We start from the raw sequence: 24190 nt of genomic DNA, 5'->3' as shown, positions 1-24190 counted from the left end.
CTTAGTATACTAAATCATGTGAACAAGAAAATCCAGTTCTAATATGAAAATCAATTCATCTCCCATTACAATGCAGAGTCACACAAGAAAACATATATCATATATACCCATTTATAACTCAACACATCTGAATGAAGATTTCATTCTTGCAGGATAGGGGTCATCCTATAAGCACAACATAAAATATTTGATAAATCTGATCATAATTCCTTAGCATGAAAGGCAGCATCCACTTTGTTTCACCAGTTCACAATCTTTTGATTGAGCTGCAAATTTTAAAGATATTACCTTAATGCCATAGTTTGTAAAGACAGCACTCAAATTGTTTTTCTCAGTTGACAATCCTTTAACTGAGTAAAAAAAAAAATATATTTGTTCAGTGCCAAGTGGAGTCATATATTCAGTTAATGGTGGGAGTTTATTTTTTAACTCCCTTTGATTATGACATACACCTGACATCTGTTTAGTTATGGGGATCATTTGATAAGATTGTATAGACTCAAACTGTCACTAACAGAGTATAAGCTCAGTCCGCACATAAATGCTGGTACAAGGCGAGATTTTATCAGTACAAATGCTGATCAGCCAATATATCAATACATGAATTACCATTTGCATAAATTTGGGAAAACAATGTTGAAAGAAAATGAAATGAAATGAACGTATTTCTAACCTATACAGGAGCTGTGTTGATAATAGTTGTCACAAACCTAGACAGTAGTTTAATCAGTTGTCTGAGTTTTCTCTGACCCTTCCCACATCATTTTTGGATATTCTGACATTCTTGTTGGGGTGTGGAGTTGGAGCAAACTGCCTATCAGAAAGCTGAAATTCATTGCCACTGCATGGTGGCAGTATAGGGTAGCTGCTTACTAGAAGGCGTAGCAAATTTAAATGACTTTACAGTGGGGCCATACCTGCATGAAACTGAGAGGAAGATTATTTATTTTTGCAGAATTTATGAGAATAACATTCGTTACATCTTGAATCCACTGATAGACAAGTAACGTATGCATTTTTGACATCTGACCTGGTACTTGCCATGTGCATAGCAAGTCACATGACTAAACAAATATTGCAACCTACATGTCCCTGACATAAAAGGTCCAATTGTCACATGGTATCAACAATAAGGCCCTTTCCAATGATGTATAAAAACATTCAAAACTATTAAATGCAAATCACATATTCTGTATGAAAAGAACTAAAGCATACTTAATTCTCAACATTTTTATTCTGAGTACAACAACAAGAAACCTGTTACAGCAAGTTGGAGGAAACCAGATTCATTAAGCACAGAGCATGGCAGTCACGTGATTAAAACAACAACACATCGCCTACTCATGCTCTATGCTTCATGAATCTAGCTTTCTCCAGATAGCGGTGAATTCCAACTTTTCAACTGTCCCTGAACCCACCCCCTATGTGAGATGGGTCAGAGGAAACTCAACTATGTAATGTCATGCCACTCACCAACTTAATCCACACACAATTAACAACTCTGCTTCAAAGAATGAAGTATTAAGTAAACAGCTAAAGCGTTAACATGTACCACATAAAATGTTTAATTTTAGTTGCTTGGCTCGAGTAAAAGCCTTCACTTTCAGCCTGGCTTGAAGATCACATGACTTACGGTCATATATAAATAGAAATCAGCAAAATCCAAACCAAGCTGGTCCCTTGGCAAACAACATGTGGTTATTAATTTGTTTTGAACAAAAAGAAACAAAAGCTTGAATTAACATCTACGAAGCAGAAATATGGGTGCTTTAATTTGTATTGCCTTGCATACCTGCATTTAGTCACACATAACAGCAATTAGTCACACATAACAGCACTGTAAGGAGAGTCAGCTTATCTTTTTGACAGCAACTATACAAGATGAGACTGACTTCTAAGTTCTCTCACTTGTTAAGCTGCAGCAGCAATCCTTATACTTTATTTTAGCGCTTTAATAACCATAGGAACTCCAGTCCTAACTGCAATTTGATGATGATGGGAACTCCAGTCCTAATAGCAATTTGATAACTATGGGAACTCTAGTCCTATTAGCAATTTGATAACCATAGGAACTACAATCCTAATAGCAATTTGATAACTGTGGGAACTCCAGTCCTAACTGCAATTTGATGACCATGGGAACTCCAGTCCTAATAGCAATTTGATAACCATAGAACTCCAGTCCTAATAGCAATTTGATGACTGTGGGAACTCCAGTCCTAATAGCAATTTGATAACCATAGGAACTCCAGTCCTAATAGCAATTTGATGACTGTGGGAACTCCAGTCCTAACTGCAATTTGATGACCATGGGAACTCCAGTCCTAATAGCAATTTGATAACCATAGGAACCCCCGTCCTAATAGCAATTTGATGACTGGGGGAACTCCAGTCCTAACAGCAATTTGATAACCATAGGAACTCCAGTCCTAATAGCAATTTGATGACCATGGGAACTCCAGTCCTAATAGCAATTTGATGACCATGGGAACTCGAGTCTTAACTGCAATTTGATGACCATGAGAACTCCAGTCATAATAGCAATTTGGTAAGCATGGGAACTCCAGTCCTAATAGCAATTTGATGACCGTGGGAACTCCAGTCCTAACTGCAATTTGATAACCATGGGAACTCCAGTCCTAACAGAAATCTGATGACTTGTTTATTTTTCCAATACATCTATCCAGTCTGACTTGTTTATTTTTTTTCAGACTTAGTCTGCAAAAAGTACACTTTGACTTATAAGAGGATCATGAGAAATTAATTTTAGCAGCCCTAAAAAGCAGTGGGGTGTGGTGGATTACAGTTGAGTCGATTTATGATCAAGTATATACAGTCTTCTTCGTACATAACAGATGCTTTGTTTTGTGTTCTGGAAGCATGTGTCACCATGAGTATTGCTTCATTTTTTCTTTTGGAAGCATGTGTCACCGTGAGTATTGCTTCATTTCGTCTTTTGGAAGCATGTATCACCATAAGTATTGCTTTGGTTTGTCTTTTGGAAGCAGTGTATCCCCTAGGGGTGCAAGACTGAGAGTCAAAAATCTCCTTGGTGTCAAAACTGGGGGTCAGACTGAGTAAAAAACAAACTTTAGTATCAAAACTGGGGGTCAAATTAAAAATATGGAGGTCTCTGAAGCGCAAATGAGGGTAAAGGGAAACACTGTGGAAGCATGTGTCACCATGAGTATTGCTTCATTATGTCTTTTGGAAGCATGTGTCACCATGAATGTTGCTTCATTTTGTCTTTTAGAAGCATGTGTCACCATGCGTATTGCTTCATTCTGTCTTTTGGAAGCATGTGTCACCATGAGTATTGCTTCATTTTGATCTCTGGAAGCATGTGTCACCATGAGTATTGCTTCATTTTGTGTTTTTTTGAAGCATGTGTCACCATGAGTATTGCTCAGAATTGTGACATCATGACAAAATGTTCACATGCTGTAGTACATGGTCAACAAAGTGCAAGCGAAGTAATCAAAATCAAGTTTATTTTTTGTCAGAATCAAAATAATAATTTAAAATTGTACAAATAAAATTAAGCATATATGTGATGAAATTGATAAATCTTATCATGTCATTATTTCTAATTTTCAACAAACCACAATTATGCATGTAAATGTCAGACCACCATTATGCCTGTTAAATGTCAGACAATTATGCCTGTTAAATGTCAGACCACCATTATGCATGTTAAATGTCAGACCACCATTATGCATGTTAAATGTCAGACCACCATTATGCCTGTTAAATGTCAGACCACCATTATGCCTGTTAAATTTCAGTCCACCATTATGCCTGTTAAATGTCAGACCACCATTATGCCTGTTAAATGTCAGACCACCATTATGCCTGTTAAATGTCAGACCATCATTATGCCTGTTAAATGTCACTGCTTAATATAAAAGAGCTTTATCAAATTCTTCTTTGTTGAATTTCACACATGCCTAGAAAGGGCTACAACTGGTTCAAAACTGGTGGTACAAAAGTAACAATATAAAAAAAGTCATATAGACATGACCATTGTAATGAGTACAAATAATATTACTGCATGGAGAAGTTTATTGGTACAATTACATTCAAAGGAATTTGACACTGGTATGTTAAATTCTGAGTTCCATCAAAATTGGCAGTACAAAATTATTATTAGTTCATCTTTATATCGCAATCATGTTTTAAAATGTGTCAGTACTCAATACTTAAGCTATTTAATATACAATTTCATACATCAGGATGTAACTAAGAGTGCACTATTTTGCCTGATAAAATGTTTTACTTCTTTTAGAAAAGAAACTAAATATTCATACTTGCTTCCAAATATGTGTAGTAGCACTTCGACCATTTTGTTTCTTCCTTCAACCTGCAAAGTGTTCACATATAAAATATTTAGGCTAAAAATAGAATTGAAGGAAACATCATGTTCATCTCAAAGTCAATATATGTTAAAATATAAGAATGAAGGATTTATTCGACAACAATAGTCATCTAAAAGCTTGTTTACTTGTAGCACATGAAGACTCTCATAACCACTTAGTCCTGTATAAAAAAATGGATTCTTCCATAAAGTTCAAGACCAACATGGTGGATTACATGTGTACACACAGATCTCTCTTTGTCAGTATGTATCAGGTGAGTGGGTTGATCTGTATGTTGATACAGATACTGTTGAAACCATTCATGTTTGAAAGAATTAGGCAATATTTATTACATTTTGATAAGCTAATGTGGAAATTCATTTCTGAAGCTGACCTGAACAAACTATAGTGTCACCAGTGGACAATGGCATTGTTTAGTGAGCTATAAATATTTTCTGATGTAATTTACCCACTGGGCCTTGTGCCACTGGCCATGTTGTTTTCAGACAAAGATATGATACAGCATTCAGTAAACCTTTTTGTTGTCTCCATTGATAAATTTTGGGTGTCTTTAAAATAATGGTTGTAAAACATTGCTGTTATGGTATATGCCATAGTGACTCTAGATACACCAATACAGATCACATGATCGGAATTACCTTCATTCCCTTCCATAACCCCCCAAAAAATTGTGAAAAGTGTTGTCAATGGGTTAGAGCTTGCAGAAAGGAAAATTTCGAAGCTGATAAAGTTATAAAGGACACTTTACTTCGTTGATAGGAATGGACCCAACAAACAGCGTCCTGACTCTATACACATGACTTCCACAGCTGTACAAGTGTTTATACATGTATTGCCTGTAACACACTTATCCATGATACTGCACACAATGTTTCACTGAAAACATGTAACAAGTAAACTTGTCACACGGCAAGTGAATAAGAGTATCTTATTAAGATGTTTGTTCAGTGATAAAATTAACTTGTAATGTAGGTGTGTGCATCATTTGTTGAGCTTCATTTCATTTTAATACTCTGGTTACTTAGTATAACAGAATTGTGTTCATTTAATTTTAATACTATGACAAGTACTTACTTACATTCCGAATTACTCTGGTTACTTAGTATAATGGAATTGTGTTCATTTAATTTTAATACTATGACAAGTACTTACTTACATTTCTAATTACTCTGGTTACTTAGTATAATGGAATTGTGTTCATTTAATTTTAATACTCTGACAAGTACTTACTTACATTCCTAATTACTCTGGTTACTTAGTATAATGGAATTGTGTTCATTTAATTTTAATACTATGACAAGTACTTACTTACATTTCTAATTACTCTGGTTACTTAGTATAATGGAATTGTGTTCATTTAATTTTAATACTCTGACAAGTACTTACTTACATTCCTAATTACTCTGGTTACTTAGTATAATGGAATTGTGTTCATTTAATTTTAATACTATGACAAGTACTTACTTACATTTCTAATTACTCTGGTTACTTAGTATAATGGAATTGTGTTCATTTAATTTTAATACTCTGACAAGTACTTACTTACATTCCTAATTACTCTGGTTACTTAGTATAATGGAATTGTGTTCATTTAATTTTAATACTCTGACAAGTACTTACTTACATTCCTAATTACTCTGGTTACTTAGTATAATGGAATTGTGTTCATTTAATTTTAATACTCTGACAAGTACTTACTTACATTCCGAATTACTCTGGTTACTTAGTATAATGGAATTGTGATACCCTTCTAAGCCATCATCTGTCCATCCTTTTTTCTTTCCATCAATTATTATGACTCCACTTTAATTGCTTGATGGAATTTACAAAACTGTAGTTATCATGCTGATGTAATAACCTTGTACAGATGGGGTATTACATGCATTATTGATGGGGTATTACATGCATTATTGATGGGGTATTACATGCATTATTGATGGGGTATTACATGCATTATTGATGGGGTATTACATGCATTATTGATGCATGATGTGAGATTTTGTATACTTGAGAATAAGGCTCAGTATATAAAAACTCAGCATGCACCACCCACCATACCCCTTTTCTGACCCCATTTCTTCTTCTACCGACTTGTTTTTCTTTAAAGAGTCAATGTTAGTGCAACAGGTGAAAACACTAAGAGAGTGACACAGTGTGAATAGGAAGCAGCTTAAATCAGACACACAGGGTGTAGCAGATTGATCTGGCTTGAAGCCCAGGGCTGCCTCTTATGAAAACAGGATACTGTCCCTGATATGATGATCTATTATGATATCAACCACAAATGTGACTGTGTTTGTGAGAGAAGTGCCATACACACAAGATGTTGGATGCCAGACAATGATATCCAAAGAGGCACAGGTTATTAGTGTGTGAATAGTGAACAAATTACAAAATAACAAACTGCTGAAATTGGAGCTTAATTTGCTAAAACAAAGCACATCAAATAATAAAGACTAGAAATTTTAATATGTGAAGATTGGTATAGCAAAGCAGCACATCATAAGTCAGTTCTGGTGTAAATTGTTGCCTGTCACCAAAAATGCCTTACTGATGACACTGATGTGGTGGACACTGCATACACAGGATACAAGGTATTGAGTTCAAGTCTTACCCTAAGCAGTGCTCTTGTACACTAGAGAAGGGTACTCAACCCTGATTGGTTCGGACAACCCAACTGGAGGTTGGTACCAACCTAGACAGCCACAGACATGCATCCTATCCTGTAGGATCAGGTTTTCTCTTTGTGATAAGGAAAATGCAATAAGTTCTATTTCTTAAAGCGGGGGGGGGGGGCTTTCTTTGTTCATCAAGACGAAAAACACCAACACAAAACGTTTGGTCTCTAAGATGTGATTTCCCCATTACCATTATAAAGACAGTATTTGTTACTAACTGAAAGGTTCTTGCTTGCATTTATTTGAATTAACTTCATAAAAGAGTTTATCTTACCTGGTGAAACATGTGAGACTTTCTCTCCACTTTAATTTCATCAAATTGCACCAACCTGAAATAAACCAATAAATATTTCTTTTTCAAATTTTGTAGAAAAAAGACAATTATTCAAATTTATGAAATAGCAGCAAATATATTGGAAAATCAAACTGCTCAAAATAACAAGGTCAGAAGACATGAGGCTGACCAGGATATTCCAGGTTGTTTTATATGTCTCATGTTGACAAGGATAATCCCATCTGTTCTCTGTGTCTAACACTGACTAGGATTTAGAGATTGTTCTGTGTGCCTAATGCTGACAGGGTTATTCCAGACTGTTCTGTGTCTAATACCAGACTGATCTATGTGTCTAATGTTGCCAGGGCTATTTTAGACTATTCTATGTGCCTAATATTGATAGAGATATTCCAGGCTACTCTGTGTCTAATCATGACAGGATATACCAAACTATTATATGTATCTAATGTAAAGATACCAAAATTTTAGGAAACTTCTTTCAATCCTATTGACTGGTTACCCGGGTACCCAATCAAACAGAAATTGTACTAAATATAAAGCTGAACTAGTTTGTTGTAGGTTCACAATTGCCAACCACAAAGAGAGGTATAAGCATAATTATTACTAATATAAAGTGGTAGAAAAGTGTACATGTAGTTAATACAAGACTATAGACACAAAAAAATTATAAATTATGTATGCACAGAACTCACTTTAGCTATAACTAGTCTACATATCGACAGTAATTTTCACAAATAGTCATGAAGTCCACAAATGATGCCTGTTGTATTACATCACTGTTGAAGTGTCATTTAAATTTTTTTAAAGTGCTATTAATTTGTCCTTTTTCAGATGCAACATGCTTTTACGTTTAACAAAATCCTTCTTCTCTAGCATTTTTCAGTCATAAAACATCCATCAGTCACATTGATAAAGCCCATTTATTACATTATCTGGCACCATTTATTTTCCGTTTAGGCTGGTCCACTATGTATGTGGTATCAAAATAGAATGAATAAGTGACACGTGGTTTCACAAGAAACCGGTCTGTTTTCTTGGAACTGTGTCATATTCATACTATAAATAGAAAAAAAAGAATATCAAACAGAGGTCTAATGATAAATACAGAGGCTCATATCGTTGTTTCCAATTTAACGATCAGTCACATATGTACTATGAAATAAGAAGAAGAAAAAAGTTGTAAATAGGTGCAGGATGTCATTTTCCTTTGGCCAATGAGAGGGAAGTATTCCAATCAGCGAGCTGCACTTGTATATTAAGTAGGCGTGATCATGGCAATGTTGAGTCATAACATGGGAAAATGGTCTTTTAATTCATAAAAGTATGACAATAAGCCAAAGTTTGGACATGCATACAAAGTAGAATGCCTGAGCTAATTATCAGTATCAGATTTATTATGCTATGCAAAACCTAGCTCGAAATATCAGTGTTGATTCTTAAATGGGTCACGCAAGAAAGGAGAGAAGTGTCCTTTCTTGTATTATTATATAGTACATGTATGACAAGTAAACTGTAAGCAACAATACAAGCCCCTGTGAAGATTCATAAATGCGCACATCACACAAACGTTAAGCTATAATAATTATACTATGTCTCGATCTTCACTTTGAAACTTTTTCTTAAGGGGTACCCACTTGTCCATTTTATTATCTGGGTTATTATCAATGGGCAGGTACCAGGGTACTTGTTGGCATCTTTAGTTTAATGTTGACAGGGATGCTGCCGATTATTCCATATGCCTAGTGTTGACAGGGATATTCCAGACTATTCTATGTGTTCCATGATGACAGAGATATTTCAGACTATTTTTATGTGTCTAATGTTGACAGGAATATTCCAGACTGTTCTATGTGTCAGATGTTGACAGGGATATTCCAGACTGTTCTATGTGTCTAACATCAACAGGGATATTCCAGACTATTCTAGGTGTCATATGTTGACAGGGATATTCCAGACTGTTCTATGTGTCTAATGTTGACAGGGATATTCCAGACTGTTCTATGTGTCTAATGTCGACAGGGATATTCCAGACTGTTCTATGTGTCTAATGTCGACAGGGATATTCCAGACTGTTCTATGTGTCTAATGTCAACAGGGATATTCCAGACTGTTCTATGTGTCTAATCCGAGACTGTTTAATGTATCTAGTGTTGACATGGATGTTCCATACAGTTCTAAATTAACAGCTGACTGGTGGTGCAGCCTTTAAAACAACTGCCTTGTGCACATGCACCCACACCATCTCCCACCCCATATTTCACACCACAAAAAGAATAAAAGAAAATTCAAATGAGTAACAGTGACACATTTTCAGCACGGAAAACATATACTGGTACATTTATAAATTCCAATAATTACTACAATATACATGTAACTTTTAGTGAAAATATTTATATACAAAAAATACTTTGATGAAAATACAAAAACAAATTACGGGCTCCAGGTGGCCACGTGGTCTAAAGCACTCACTTTTAACAAAAACTGCCATCTCACCTGTCTGCATGGGTTGGAATTTTGGGCTTGGTCAATATGGGAGTGTGAGAAAGCTGTCAGTAGCTTCCTGTGGGTCAGTGGTTCTTGCCGGGGTTTTTCTGGGTTCTTCCTCCACCAGTAATACAGGCTGCCATGTATAGCTTATCATGCACTGAATAATGCCATTAAACCCAAAAGCAACAACAACAACAATAATGTCAACATAACAAATTAAGTATCCAACAGAAATGAACAGAATCCAATTTAGGAGTAATATTGTGCCACTGATATGCAAGTTCCAATGGTTGAAAATCTGAAGTCACAATACCTTGAGCCTGGAAGTCATATCACTGCACTTAATCAAAAACAGGGTTCAATCTAGGATTCAGCCTAATATGGCCAATGGCCTATCTATATTTTTAAATAGGCTAGTAAAAATTTGATATGGGTCACTATGTTTTTTTCCTTTCTAAGCTAGCGATTATTTCAAGATTAAATATAAACATTTCAAAAATTAAGCTTAAAATAAAAATTATTCCTCTAATAAATCAGCTGTTACACATATAAACAAAGCGGCATCAATCATTTGAGTGCAAGAAAAATACTTGTGTGTGCAGTATGCATACTGGAAAATGCAGATACACTGTTTATCTGGGGAACTGGTTCTTTCTATTCCCTCCATCTTTATTTACTGTCAAATTCCTTCAATTCTTATGAAAGATAATTCAAACATAAAAATTAGGGGTTCCTGCTGGCCCTAATTTCTATCTGCTGGCCCTAATTTATGTTTGCTGGCCCTCATTTCTGTTTGCTGACCCTAATTATTGTCTACTGGCCCTAATTTCTGTTTGCTGACCCTAATTTCTGTTTGCTGGCCCTAATTTCTGTCAGCTGGCCCTAATTTCTGTTTGTTGGCTCTAATTTATGTCAACTGGCCCTAATTTCTGTCTGCTGGCCCTAATTTATGTCAGCTGGCCCTAATTTCTGTCTGCTGACCCTAATTTCTGTCTGCTGGCCCTAATTTCTGTTTACTGACCCTAATTATTGTCTACTGGCCCTAATTTCTGTCTACTGGCCCTAATTTCTGTCTGCTGGCCCTAATTTCTGTTTGCAACCACATAATTTGTTTTCTTAAATATCCCAATTGAAAATTAGTCAATCCTGCTTTCCAGAACATTTTCCTGATTCAATTCATAAGTGTTACACATGGTTCCCATGCTTTTCTAAATATAAATTTCAAGGTCTTTTCCAGGATGAAATTCATTTTTTCAAAATGAATGGAATTAAAGAACATTTTGGATTATAAAACATGCATTTTCCAAATCTGAAGATGTTTCTCTTTCAAGACTCCAAAAGATATATGTCAGAAAAGATGATCATGTAAAAAACCACAAAATGAGTCACATGAAACAAATATATATTTATATATATTGGCATTTAAAGCCATTTCAATGTACAGAATACAAATTCTTACTTTGGTTTACTGACCTGCATTATGTTGCTACACTGAAACAACATAATGAGCATAAATTATTTTGTTTCCTTTCAAACCTTTAATTCTAAAGAATTCTAGAGCAGTATATGTGCCTGTTATACAAAGTAAACATTTCCTATCACAGTATGAAGAAAGAAAACAAACAATAAATGCAAAGTATTAGAATCTTTTCTTGTAACGAAAAAAGTTTAACCCTGAAATTATGTGTTCCAATAAAATCTCAAACAAGATTTTTCAACCAACCTAAACTCCTTAGGATGATCTGGTTAAAATTTCCATCATTTAAAGACATTTACAAAAGGGTTGATTTAAATTTTGACAAAGACCTCAAAATTATATAGTAGTATAAACAAGGACTGACTTTTCTCTAAAATCAACCTGTCTTCTTGTAGTTCAATAAACCAGTCCCCAAACCTGCATGGGCTCTTATCGTTTAATATATAATCAAAGGGACAACAATTTCCCATTTCTCTTCAATTCTATTTAAGATCTGAAACCAATGCTTCAAGCTACATGTTGTTGTGTAATAGTTTCATACCAAAGTTCAGTTCAGATATTCTAAATTTTTCTAATCCGGGTTTCCTCCAAATATTTCCAACCCCATTTTTCACATTTGGACATTTCGGATGGAGTGTGGGTTAAGAGCAATTACACAAAAAAATTGAAATCTGCCGCCACTGTAAGATAGCTGACCAGTGGACATAGCAAATTTAAGCTATGTTAGATCTACTTATACCTGCATGAAATCGATAGGAAAATTATTTATTTTCTTAAAAATGAAAAGTATTATAATCATTATTTCTTTAATCCGCTGAGAGACTAGATGAAACTCGGCATAGATGAAACCTGACCTGGTTATTGCCCTTTGTGTTAATAGTCACGTGACTTTCACAAATCTCAAACAACGATATCAGAAGTCCAATAGGCACGTGATATCAACAAAAACCACCTTTTTAATGTTGTTCTACAAATTTCAATTATATTAAATTAAAGTCTGAAACCTTTTGTAAAAACCAGAAAGAACATATAATTCTCAACATATTTATTTCAAGCACAACTACATGTGGGGCTCTAAAGTTTCGTAAGCTGCATAATTTTAAAGAACAAGAATTTCCGTGACTTTCCTTACTGGTTATACTGGCTATTTATAAAAGACCTTGTATATCATAGGTATAGTTCAAGAACCTTTAATCCTCTGACTGAGAAGTGTAATATGGGTTATAGATTATACAGCCTGGCCTTACTCCAGATATGCACTTTTCAAAAACAAAGGTGCTAGCTCCACTTGGTGATTTTTACTTCCTGAACTTCAGAGGTAATTGTATAAAAAAAGAGTCAATAACCTTTTTATATTTTATTTATTTGGTAATTTATTCATTGCACTTTCAGAAGCTGGTATTTTCTAGTCTAGCAAAATTAATTTTCCCATTTTAATAGCTGCTATGGATAGTGTACTTTAGACTAATTCAGGCTGACTTTTTGAGCACAAGGGAGCAGTCATTTTAGTTAGTGCTTAGATCATGTACAATTTCCAAAAGTACAATATCCAAAGAAATGTCAGCCTCATTACATTAAAGTAGCATAAAGATATGCCAATATTCTCTCCAATGTGCATGTTTTAAGTGCAAACAACTTCACCTTACATACGTAACTCTCATAATAACTGGTGAGCGCCCCCCCCAAGAAACTTGTCCAGTCTGATTCATCAAGCAGAGTAGTCTGGTTCCTGCTTTATTTGCTCCCAGCGTGAGATAGCATATCAACATGGTAGTCACATGATATAACAAAATTCCGGAAGTTGGTTTCAGGATAAATACAGAGAATTTTGTACTTTTTTGTTTTTGTATTTTTATTTCAACCAGTATACGACTTTCATTTAATATTTTTTTCCTACAAATTTGAAAATGACTGCTGTGAGATTCTGTGCACTCATGCCACTAGCAATCAACATTGCTAGTACCAGATCAAATTTCATCAACTCATTAGTTTTTACTTCTAGTGAACCAAATTATTTTTTTACAACATCCTATTTCATACTTTTTTTGGTGTGTTTGTATGCAAATGGAATAAAGTTTGAATTGTTTAGTAATCTAGCTTGCTTACTGTAAAAAGATACCTGTCCTTTAAAATGCAGACTACTTTAATTAATATGATGCCAAACTAAATATTATGCGGCCTAAATTTATATTATGCATGATGAATAAACAGACGAATTTGTTTCATATTAAGGACTAGCTATAAAAAGCTGTTTTTATATAGCAAGAACACAACAAAAACAGCAATTGATGCTATCTCTATTTAAAAAGGCAACTTCTCTATAAAACATGAACAAAAATTAGACAACTAATACGGGTTAATAACTGTTGTAAATGGACATCTGAAAGTTATTTGCCAGAACAATTATGACTGATGAGGGTTGAGAGGTTAGGTAAGCCTACTGGTTGAAAATTCCCCAAAATATTAATCTCACAGTGAAAATTCACAATTCAAGGGATGGAGACCCCAATATTTTATTGTTGGAATCATCCATGGTTGTCTACATTTGGAATCAAAATACAACTATTTTCAATGACTTCACTGTTTAAAAAAAGGAATATAAATGTTATTCACACTGAACCTTGTAGCATATATTTTCTCTATTCCTTCTCCTTCTCTCACATTCTCTCATCTAAGAATGAAAATTAAAAACTGGTCCAATATTCTTCTTACACTTGATTATTTAATTTTCTTGTCCAAATTTTGTAATAAGGTATACAAAGGGTCAACCCTAGCATATCTATATGTGCCAGAATTGGGAAATGAATTAGAAACCAAAGAAGTTGCTAACATGTATGCTACCAATGTTACCCACCCCTAGGAAACTGAACATACCTATTTCATAGAGACACATGAGCTCGACTTCTCTCTGTCCTGCAGCAGCATCCACAGCTAGGTTATAGCAAGTAAGGGAGCTATCTACCTGTTTCTGTCAAAATAAAATTGTATGCAGTGTGCATTAACAAGAAAAATATGATTACAGAAAATGTACACATATTACCCATTATTCTGACAAAGAAAACGTAGGTGACAGTAAGTTAAAAGATGTTATTATTATCATTTCAGTAAGATATTATTTCAATACAAATGAGGAAGATGGGTCTTCCTAATAATCATTCAACATAGCTAGCATATTGGATTGGAAAAGTCCCTCAAAGGGACTGGTATTTTCTACTGTTTGATAAGACTTTTTAGGAATTCAAGATCAGATATTTTTTTTATAACTGCAGAGTACTAAAACTATCACTAATATCCTTGAGTGATAAGATTTTCAAATTAGCTAATGTAGCAGCCATATTGGATGTAAGACTGGTACCAATTTTATTTTCACCATTAGAATACTTTTGTTAAAAACCCTTTGTTGGTATTACAATCTATTCAGGAGAATTAGTAATAAGATTTTTAATATGTTCATTGTGATAGCCATATTTGAGGTCAGATCACCATTTTCAATGTTAAAATTCATACAAGGGACAGTAGCAATAACAAGATTTTCAAGAAGACTACACCCATGGTTATGTCAGATTGGCACCATTTTCACTTCATACCAACAATGACATCACAAGAACTCTGATGTTGAAAAACCTAGGAAGAGTAGTAATAAAACTTTCATGATGGTCACTGTGGTAGCCGTATCAGATATCTAACTGACATAATATTTAGTCAAGACCAACTAAACTCCAAAATAAATCTTCTGATGAAACCCATGCTTTCCATTTATTAGCAATAACATAACAAGATGACTCTGACTGTGGTTATTTTGGTTTTCATTTAGACATCATTAGAAGTCTTCTGTTCAAAATCCGATGCCAATATGACTTTCCGTTCTAGAGGAGTAGCAATAAGATTTTCGAGATGGTTAATATGGTGGCCAATATGTCAGATCAGCACCATTTTCATTTAGGACAAAGTAGACAGATATGGAAGTCTTTCTTGTTAAAACCCCATGCTGATATGACTTTCCAATTAGAAGGTGTAGCAAAAACAATAGGTTAAAGATGGCTGCCATGGTGGCCATATTGGTACAAGATCAGCACCATTTACATTCATGATAAAAAGTCTTTGGTAAAACCCCATGTTGATATGACTGTCCATTCAAAAGTAGTAGTGATACCAAGATTTTCAAGACATACACTGTGGTGGCAAAAATGGATGTTCAAGTGTAACCACTTCCATTCAACACCAACCAAGCATCTTAAGAAAAGTCTTATAGTAAAACCAATATGTTAACATGAAAATCCATTCAGGAGTAATGATAAGAATTTTTTCAAGATGGCTGCTGGACAGCCATACTGGATAGCACAGTTCTGGTACTGTTCTGCAGTTATTATGTATTTATGAGAGAGGGAGCTGTATAAGGTAAAGTTGTTTGCACTGGCAACATGCACAATGGAGACAATGCTGGCATAGCTCTAAAGTGACTTTCATGTGCTGTGGATGACATTTCTTTATATGTGGTAATTATGGAAACTATGCACCATCTAAAGCTGAAAACTGATAAAATGGCTGCACCCACATGCTTGAAAAATAAGCCTGAAATAAATCAAAGTACACTAACTTTAAAGTTACTATAAATTAGAGAAAATTAATTTTGCCAGATTAGACAAAACCAGCTTCTGAAAGTGCAATGGATGAATTATGAAATATATAAAAACTAAAAATAATATCAACTGATTTTTTTTCCAATTTACCTTTGTAGTCCTGGAAGTAAAAATGACCAAGGAGAGCTAGCATTCTTCCGCAAGGTACAAAATCTTAAGTAAGGCCAAGCTGTACACCCAAATTCCACACATCAATTAAACACCAAAAAAAGGGAATTAAAACTTATTTTAACAATAACCAAGACATAAAAAATCCATTTTAAATAACCAGGATAACCTGTGAGAAAAACCCAAGATATTCTTTTTCTTTAAAAACCCTATGCAAAGTGCAAAAATGTAGTTGGGGTGGGTAGGGGAAACTAATTTTAATGATGCAATACTTACCAGTAGCTATGGCAGAGGTGGTATGCTTTTAGGTGGAAATTACCAAGACTGTATGATGGGAATTCTTCTACTCCTTATGGTGAAACTTAAGATTCCAAAACACCCCTAGGACAACCCATAGATACACTGCCCATGTGCAATGTTCTTTCTTCCTTTTTTGAAGGTTACAATGTAAATTAGTGGTATATCAGTGTGGGGCAGGAGGAGGGAATCTGGCAATAGCAAAAGGTAAGTATTACATCATTAAGATTAGTTTTACCCCCTCCCCCCCAAAAAATACAATTTAATATCACTAGTACAACACCTCCTGATACTTCATGGCTGAACTTTTCAGTTTGATGGAAGGCTGATGATCCCACAACCGGCAAGTATAAATAAACAAACAGAATATCCAACCACACGGAAGAGTAGGAGACTATTCTAGGATGGAATCTGACCAATGATCATCAGGTCCAAGAAGAAAATGGCTTCACTTTGGTGATCTAACAAATGAAGGTAACAGCAGAAGAAAGTAGTTTGAGAGCGATAAAACAAGGCTTTCATCACATCCTGAAAAGGTGAATGAGTTAGGTATGCCCATGAAGCCTATGGGGTTTTATTGGTAAGAAAATGGAAAGCTATCTTGAGAGTTAAAGCATTCCACCTAGAATTAGTAGAAGCTGGAACCTTTAACGTGATGAAAAGACACTTCCTACCTTTTCTTCTCTATTTAGATGTTGCCAAATAAAAATGTAAAGCCCTAACTGCACAATAAAGTCTATCTTCTTCATCCCCAGCAAAGATAAGGCTCAGACTGGGAATCTCAATAAGGAGTAGAGCAATCATCAGAAACTGATTTTTTGCTTAAAACTAAAAACCTGGTTGGCAAAGGAGAGAAACTGATTCATAATTTCCACTTAAAACAGATGTGGCCGTGTTCTAAGGGCTTGGTATAAAGCTTGTTCCTTCATCTCAAAGGTGCTAAGGACAGCATGAAAACCATCTTGACGGTAAGGGTAAGGTACTCAGAGAAAGTTTCACAAAAATGTCTGGGGGTGGGTGGGTAGAAAGAGACCATAAGCCACAAGAAAGATTCCATTTTGGGCATCTGAGAAGACACTGGTTGTTGCAACTCTAAACATCTGATCAGATATGCTCAGTGAGAATCTGTCCCAATAGCCAGAACTTTTGAAAATTTGAGGGTGTTGGAAAGGGCCCTTAATAGTAGAAACCAAACTTTGTTTCTCTTCAAAATGGTAGTGAAAAAAATCAGTCACTGTGCTCAAACAGATACAGCTAGAACTGACATGTTTTCTACTACATCGATCTCAAAAGATTCTCCGTTTGGCGTCATACACCTGAGACATCTATCTTCTCCAGGACTGAATGATACACGTGGAAACTGTGATCAAAAACATTTTTTTTGGGAGAGATTATCTGAAATAAGCCAAGCATGAAGGTAGTGAAACTAAAGGCTGTTGTGTAGAAGACAGTCCCTGGGCTGCAAATTGTTAATGTGAAGGGTACCTTCTTCCTGGGGCCATGAACTTGGAAGAATATGCCCTTCCAGCTCTAGATGTGTATCGCACCCTGAATATGATGTTGTGCCTGCAAACAGGTAGGAGTGGGTTTTGGAGGTTGGGGGGGGGGGAGTCTGGCCAGAAACCAGTTACGATTAGTTAACCAAAAAGAAAGCTGATAATGTAGTCTTTACTCTCAGCATCTTCCAACAAGGACTGGATCTTGTCTACTGCCCTGAGGGACATGAACTAATCCTGATTGTGAGCAAATTCATCCTCACATGGGCCAAATCATCATATGGAGTGAGCTCTGACTTTTCTAGCCAGCCATTTTGGATCTACCAAATTATCAAAATACTTAACGACTGGGATACACTGTGACCTTACATGGGCTGCAACTACTACCATGCCCCTGGTAAAAGCTGTAGGTACTGAGACCAAATAACAGTGCTCGAAATTGGAAGAACTCCCCATCCAAGTAAATCCAGACTATTTCCTGCATGGATAGAAATGTGAAAGTACACATCTTGAAGAGCAATGGATGGTCTTGGATGACTTTGCTTCAAGGCCAGTTTCAAACAGCCAGAAGCAGAAGAAAGGGACTGACGTTGTTGGCTGGCTTCCCAAACCCCAAGTAGGCATGTTTCATTTAAACAGAGAAGGTACCCAGGGAAGGCACCATTTCGTATGTCAAGGTATTTTGATTACCTGCAGAGTTCGTCTGAAAAGAATATAAAATTCTAAGTTTTATCTATGGGTGACTACACTATATAAATCTGCTTCCCTGGATCCTAAGTATAATTTACTGAAACAGCCCAAACTCAATATCCTGCAGGAATAAAAACACAGCTACCCTTAACCGGTGTATCCTTCCCTTGAAGAACAGAAAGAGAGAAGAGTTTGGAAAGGTTTCTGTATTTTCTGCTATTATGGACTCTGCTTCTTCACAGCCTGAAAAATAAAATGAACAAAATTTGCTTAAAGAGAGGTTACGTTTAACTTAATTCTGTATCAATGGTACAATGTGACAATGAACTAAAAACGGATCATTTTGCTACTACAGTAAAATTATTCTGTCCTAAAAAGAATTCTGTATAAATTTTTTGTAAAAAATCCAATTTTCGTTGAATTTCATGAAAATTATCACTTCATGTGAGTTAAATATTTCTGGATTTTCCCAGCACTACAAGAATGAATTGAAACAGGCAACATGTGGTGCAGCAAGAACCAACCCCAAGAACTTGCCAACAGAGCTGTGCTTCCCACTTACCTTAGAATATGTTTATAAATGTGGAATGCTGGAGTAAGCACCTGACTCTCCTCTAATCATTTAGACTATCTATACTGGTTTAAATACACAAAACACAGGATACCCTGCCATTATTTGAGGACAAAATATACAAGAGTCCTTCAATGGGGCAAATGCTCAACTAAAAAAAAAATTGAGGAATTCAAGATCATTTCTTCTTTTTAAATGCAGAGTGTTGAAACCATCTCATATTCTTGAAGGATGAGATTTTCAAATTAGCCCCTGTTAACTGCCACATGAGATGAAAGATCAGCATATTTTCATTTCAGACAAACTGAACACCATTAGAAAAGTTTTGGTGAAAACCGCATGTTTATATGACCATTAATTCAAGAGAATTAATGGCAAAATTTTCAATATGTTCATCACAGCAGCCATGTTTGAGGTCAGATAATGAAGAGTTTCATTCAGGACCAACTAGGTATCATAATTAGACTTCTGGTGAAAACCCCATTTAAAACTAGTATCAATAACAAGATTTTCAAGATGGCTGCCATAGTTACCCTATACCATTCTCATTCAGTACCAAACAGACATCATAAAAGTCTTCTGGTGAAAACCCAATGTTGATATAGCTTTCCATCTTGGAAGAATTTTTAAGATAACCATAGTGGATATCAGTTTGCCATAATTTTTATTTCAGACCAACTAGATATCACATGAAGTTTTTCCTGGTGAAAACCCTATTCTGATATGGTTTTTGTTCACAAGAAGTAGCAATAGCACAATATCAAGATGACTACTTGATACCAGATTGGCACCATTTTCATTTAGGACCAAACAAATATCATTGGAAGTCTTTTAGTGAACACCCCATGCTAACCCATCATTCAGGAGGAGTGAGTGTGTTTGTGTGATTTGGATTTTTAACATAGCTTTAAAATAAAAATCAGTCATATCACTACGATGTCTGCAATGGGGCAGTTTATGCTGATGTCTAGCACTGGGGCATCATGTTGCAGACACGTAGCATGATGTCCCACCCAGTCACATTATCCTGACACCAGGCCAACAAGTCCTAACACTAACCTCTTAATGCTGGGTGCCAAGCAAGGCAGCTGTTAGTACCATTTTTAGAAGTGTTTGGTATGACTCAGCTGGGGTGTGAACCCATGGCCTTCCACATCCAAGACAGGCACTCTGACCACCTGGCCACCAGAGCGGTTTTCAATGAGGAAGAGTATTGTTGCTTTGGCCCTACTGGTTGTCCAACCAGCACATTTTCATTTAGGACAGACTAGACATCATAAGTTTTCTTATTACAACCCAATATAAAAGTTTCTTCAGGAGAAGAGGAATAACAAAATTTTCAAGATGGCTGCAATGACTACCATATCAAACATGAGTATGGCACTATTTTCACTCATGACCAACTACATGTAGACAGATAAAAAGTCGTTAAGTGAAAACCTCATGTTGATACAACCATCCATACAAGTGAAGTAGCATTAATATATTCATGGTAGTGGCCATATTGGATTTCTGGGTGGCACAATTCCATCTAGGACCAACATCTCATTATAACAAGTTCATGCTGATATGACTTTTTAAAACAGAAGTAGCAATAAGATTTTCAAGATGGCTACAATGGTTGCCATACTGGACAAGAAATCCACAAGATTTTCAAGATGGCTACAATAGCTGCCATACTGGACATGAAATCAGCAAGATTTTCAAGATGGATACTACGGCTGCCATACTGGACATGAAATCAGCAAGATTTTCAAGATGGCTACAATGGTTGCCATACTGGACACGAAATCAGCTAGATTTTCAAGATGGCTACAATAGTTGCCATACTGGACATGAAATCAGCAAGATTTTAATTTAGGAGCTACTATGCATCATCAAGAGTCTCTTAGTGAAAACTCCATGCAGACATGATCATCCAGTGAGGAAGGGTGGCAATTAAAGATTTTCAAGCTAACCAATGTGGCAGCAATCACAATGGATGTCTAAGCTGAACCATTTATATTAAGAATCAACTTGAAGTCTTCTGGTGAAAATTATGTCAGCATGCATTTCTGTTCAGGAGTAGCAATAAGAATTATTTCAAGATGACTGACATGGCAGTCACACTGGACAATGAAGCACCCCCAGTTCTGTTTCAGATCAACTAAGGATCATATGACACCTTCTGGTGAAAACTTCATGTTGATACGACTTTCCATTCATGAAGAGTAGCAAAACCAAGTTCAAGATGGCTGACGTGGTGGCTATATTGGATGTCTGAGCAGCACAACTATCATTTGGGACCAACTATACCTTGGGAAGAATTTGTTAAAAATGTTAAATGGCAATTCTACATGTGGTTGATGAGGATAACAGACCAGTGCTAAAGAACAGACTTCAGAAGATGGACAACAAGTTTTCCTGGTCTACAGCTATTTGAGCTGAAAATGGACCAAAACTTCTGAAAAAGAGAATAATAAAACCAAACTTGACGTGAAGCTTCATACCAAACCTGGCTTTCGTGCATGAAGTCCTTGAAATGAATAGAACCAAACTCTTAAGTGACTGAAGGGCAATGTGTCAAACTCCATTATGATTTGTTTGAAAACTAAGAAAATCTAACCTGGTCCAGGTATTCTTAACACAGTAACCCCTGGAGGTTTTTGTCATTTTTGCCTGAAATTTGAGTAGGAAACACATTTTGAAAGCTATTTCTGAATACATCCTAATACATCAACTACCAGGTGATTTTCCAATAATAAAAAAAGCCTAGTTGTGTTTGTTTTTCGTTGGCTATTTGGCTTGTGCATGAGCAGAAGGGTAAAAGTTGTAGTTCTTTTTTTTTCGCTTAACGGACCTATTATTTTTGTATCGAGACCACTCTTTATTCCAAATGTCCATCTTATCCTATTTTTTGCAAAGGTTCATCTGTCTGTTTGCAGTTCATACCAGTCTGCCTTAGATCTGAGACCAAAAAGTCTAAAATCTGGACACAAAATCGGATTCTGACCATGGGCAAATTTTGGGTGCAAAAAAATTGGGTCCAAAATATGAGGTTTTTCCTTCTGTATTTTGTAGTGCAACTAGAACTTCCAGATTATTTGGTATCATTGTAGAGCTACATCTGTGTACCTTTCTATAATACCACCCACTTTCGTGTATCATACATGACCTTGACGGTATAGAGCTTGGCAGTAGGCTACTACCTCCTGCCACATAAGTACATATACAGTGTGACCCAGCTATAGTATGCACCATTACAACATGAATTCGGACATAACACAGTTGTGGCATGGCTCCCTAAAATTCATATACATGTACTTTTCTCAAACACCATTTATGTTTTCTGTCCTAAAAGTACAAAATGTAACATTTAAAAAATTTATTATCATTTTTGGGGAAGAGATTGTACATCAATTCTAATTTAAAATAATTGTTGCTTGGCTCCTGCAATTTCATATACATGTATTTTTTCTTGTACTAGAAAAAAGTTTTTTCTCCTTAAAAGTATGAAAAGTAATGTGTAAAAAGTTTATTCACTGGAATTTATCTATTCTTAGATAAACAAATTCTTTGTTCATATTGACAAACCATCTTAACAGCGCATTGTTATATCATAATCCGCTTATTCTAACATCTTGCCTGAGTACTATATGATGTGAGATCTCGGCATCTTTTTTAACAAACTTTTTTGGATGCAGAGATCAACTGGACAAGGAACCATCTCATAATGGATCTTTCAGACAAAATAGTGTCAGATTATCGGCCACTTGCTAATAATAAATATATTTTTTTGACTGACATCTGTATGTGGATGGTAAGTAAAATTCCTTTCTTTCCACTCACAGAATTAAATCCTTCAGAACACTCATATTTTGTTGTAATCCCTGTCAGACCAGAACAGAACATATTTGTATTCATTATCTGTTGACCTTTTTAAAAAAATTCTGACACATGCATGGAAGGCAACATAACTCCGCCACCAGAAATGTCACAAAAAAAAACAAACAAAAAAAACCCAAAACTAAACAAAAAGGAGATCTACTTGTTGGACTGTCTATGCTACTGGGCCTAGATACAAGTGAACAACTTTTGAAGGCAGGAAAAGTAACTGTTACAATCGACCTAATGATGACTGATTCCTTTTGTTTTTAAAATGTTCACATTTTTTTTTTGTGCTGAAACTTCAAAGAAAATTGATCACCTTTGAAGAACTGATCATTCTGTATAAATACTAAGCAAATACAAAAAAAATCAGTCTCAATCAATGTTCTAAAATTATTTGATGTTGCTGCCACAATAAGAAACATAGATCTGTTTTGGTCCTCCTTTAACAGTAACTTCAATAACACATGCACCCTTCATCAAAGAAAGCTGACTACAATCTAAAATGAAAACAAATAATCTCTCATCAAAGGAAGTGTGCACCAAACTTAAATAAAAACAATGGAATCTGATAGATTGTTGCATGTTCTAAAGTGACTGGAACATGTTTATTGTACCATGAAAGTTTCACTTTTGCTGGAAAAAAATATGCTTATGGTCTCTACCAATGGCAGCATAAAATCAAACTAAAATTCCAATATTCTGAAACCATAGATGGCCGTCATGTTAACTTAACTTGGGGCATCTTGCAGAGATGTTTGTTAAACTTTTCATTCATGTTTTCATTTCCCAATCAATATCCTCATCCCCTGGGTAGGCCACATGATTACCTACATACAGCTCTCCCCGTTATAACAAGGTAGTTGGGGTCCACAACTGCTGACCATGTTATGTACTGAACTGCAGCATAGCGAAAATGATAAAAAATGTTGAGTGTACTCATGTATTGGGTGGGGTAAACAAAATGCCAGTGAAAAGTATAGTAATACTATTAGTTTATTAAAAACAATGACATAAACACTTCGTTTTAATCAATATGTTTGCCAGTTATAATTTCTGTATACAGCTGCATAACATTTGAAGTGATTAAAAATGTTGTAATCATTTGCAGAAAAAATGATTAAATTTAGATTCTCCTGAAGCCATAATCCAAGTATCCTCTAACCCTTCCCACCCCTTTTTTGATATTTGGGCATTTATGCTGGGGC

At 35.5% G+C, this 24190-nt stretch overlaps 1 protein-coding gene across 1 annotated transcript in view; it reads right to left on the bottom strand.

Moving 5' to 3' along the window:
- LOC149784439 (tetratricopeptide repeat protein 39C-like) overlaps nt 1–24190 on the bottom strand; it is a 108807-nt gene that overhangs the window by 51049 nt on the left and 33568 nt on the right. The window contains exons 5-8 of the mRNA XM_089932510.1: nt 18690–18787; nt 14188–14281; nt 7329–7383; nt 4308–4360 (exon numbers count right to left, since the gene is read on the bottom strand). Of these exons, the coding sequence (XP_089788636.1) occupies nt 4308–4360; nt 7329–7383; nt 14188–14281; nt 18690–18787 (300 nt within the window). The remainder of the gene's footprint in view (nt 1–4307; nt 4361–7328; nt 7384–14187; nt 14282–18689; nt 18788–24190) is intronic.

This window comes from Sinohyriopsis cumingii, chromosome 14, assembly GCF_028554795.1.
Source record: "Sinohyriopsis cumingii isolate HCF-2022 chromosome 14, ASM2855479v2, whole genome shotgun sequence".
NCBI lineage: Eukaryota > Metazoa > Mollusca > Bivalvia > Unionida > Unionidae > Sinohyriopsis > Sinohyriopsis cumingii.
The sequence above is the reverse complement of the archived record's forward strand: the minus strand, read 5'-3'. Positions and strand labels throughout refer to the sequence as shown.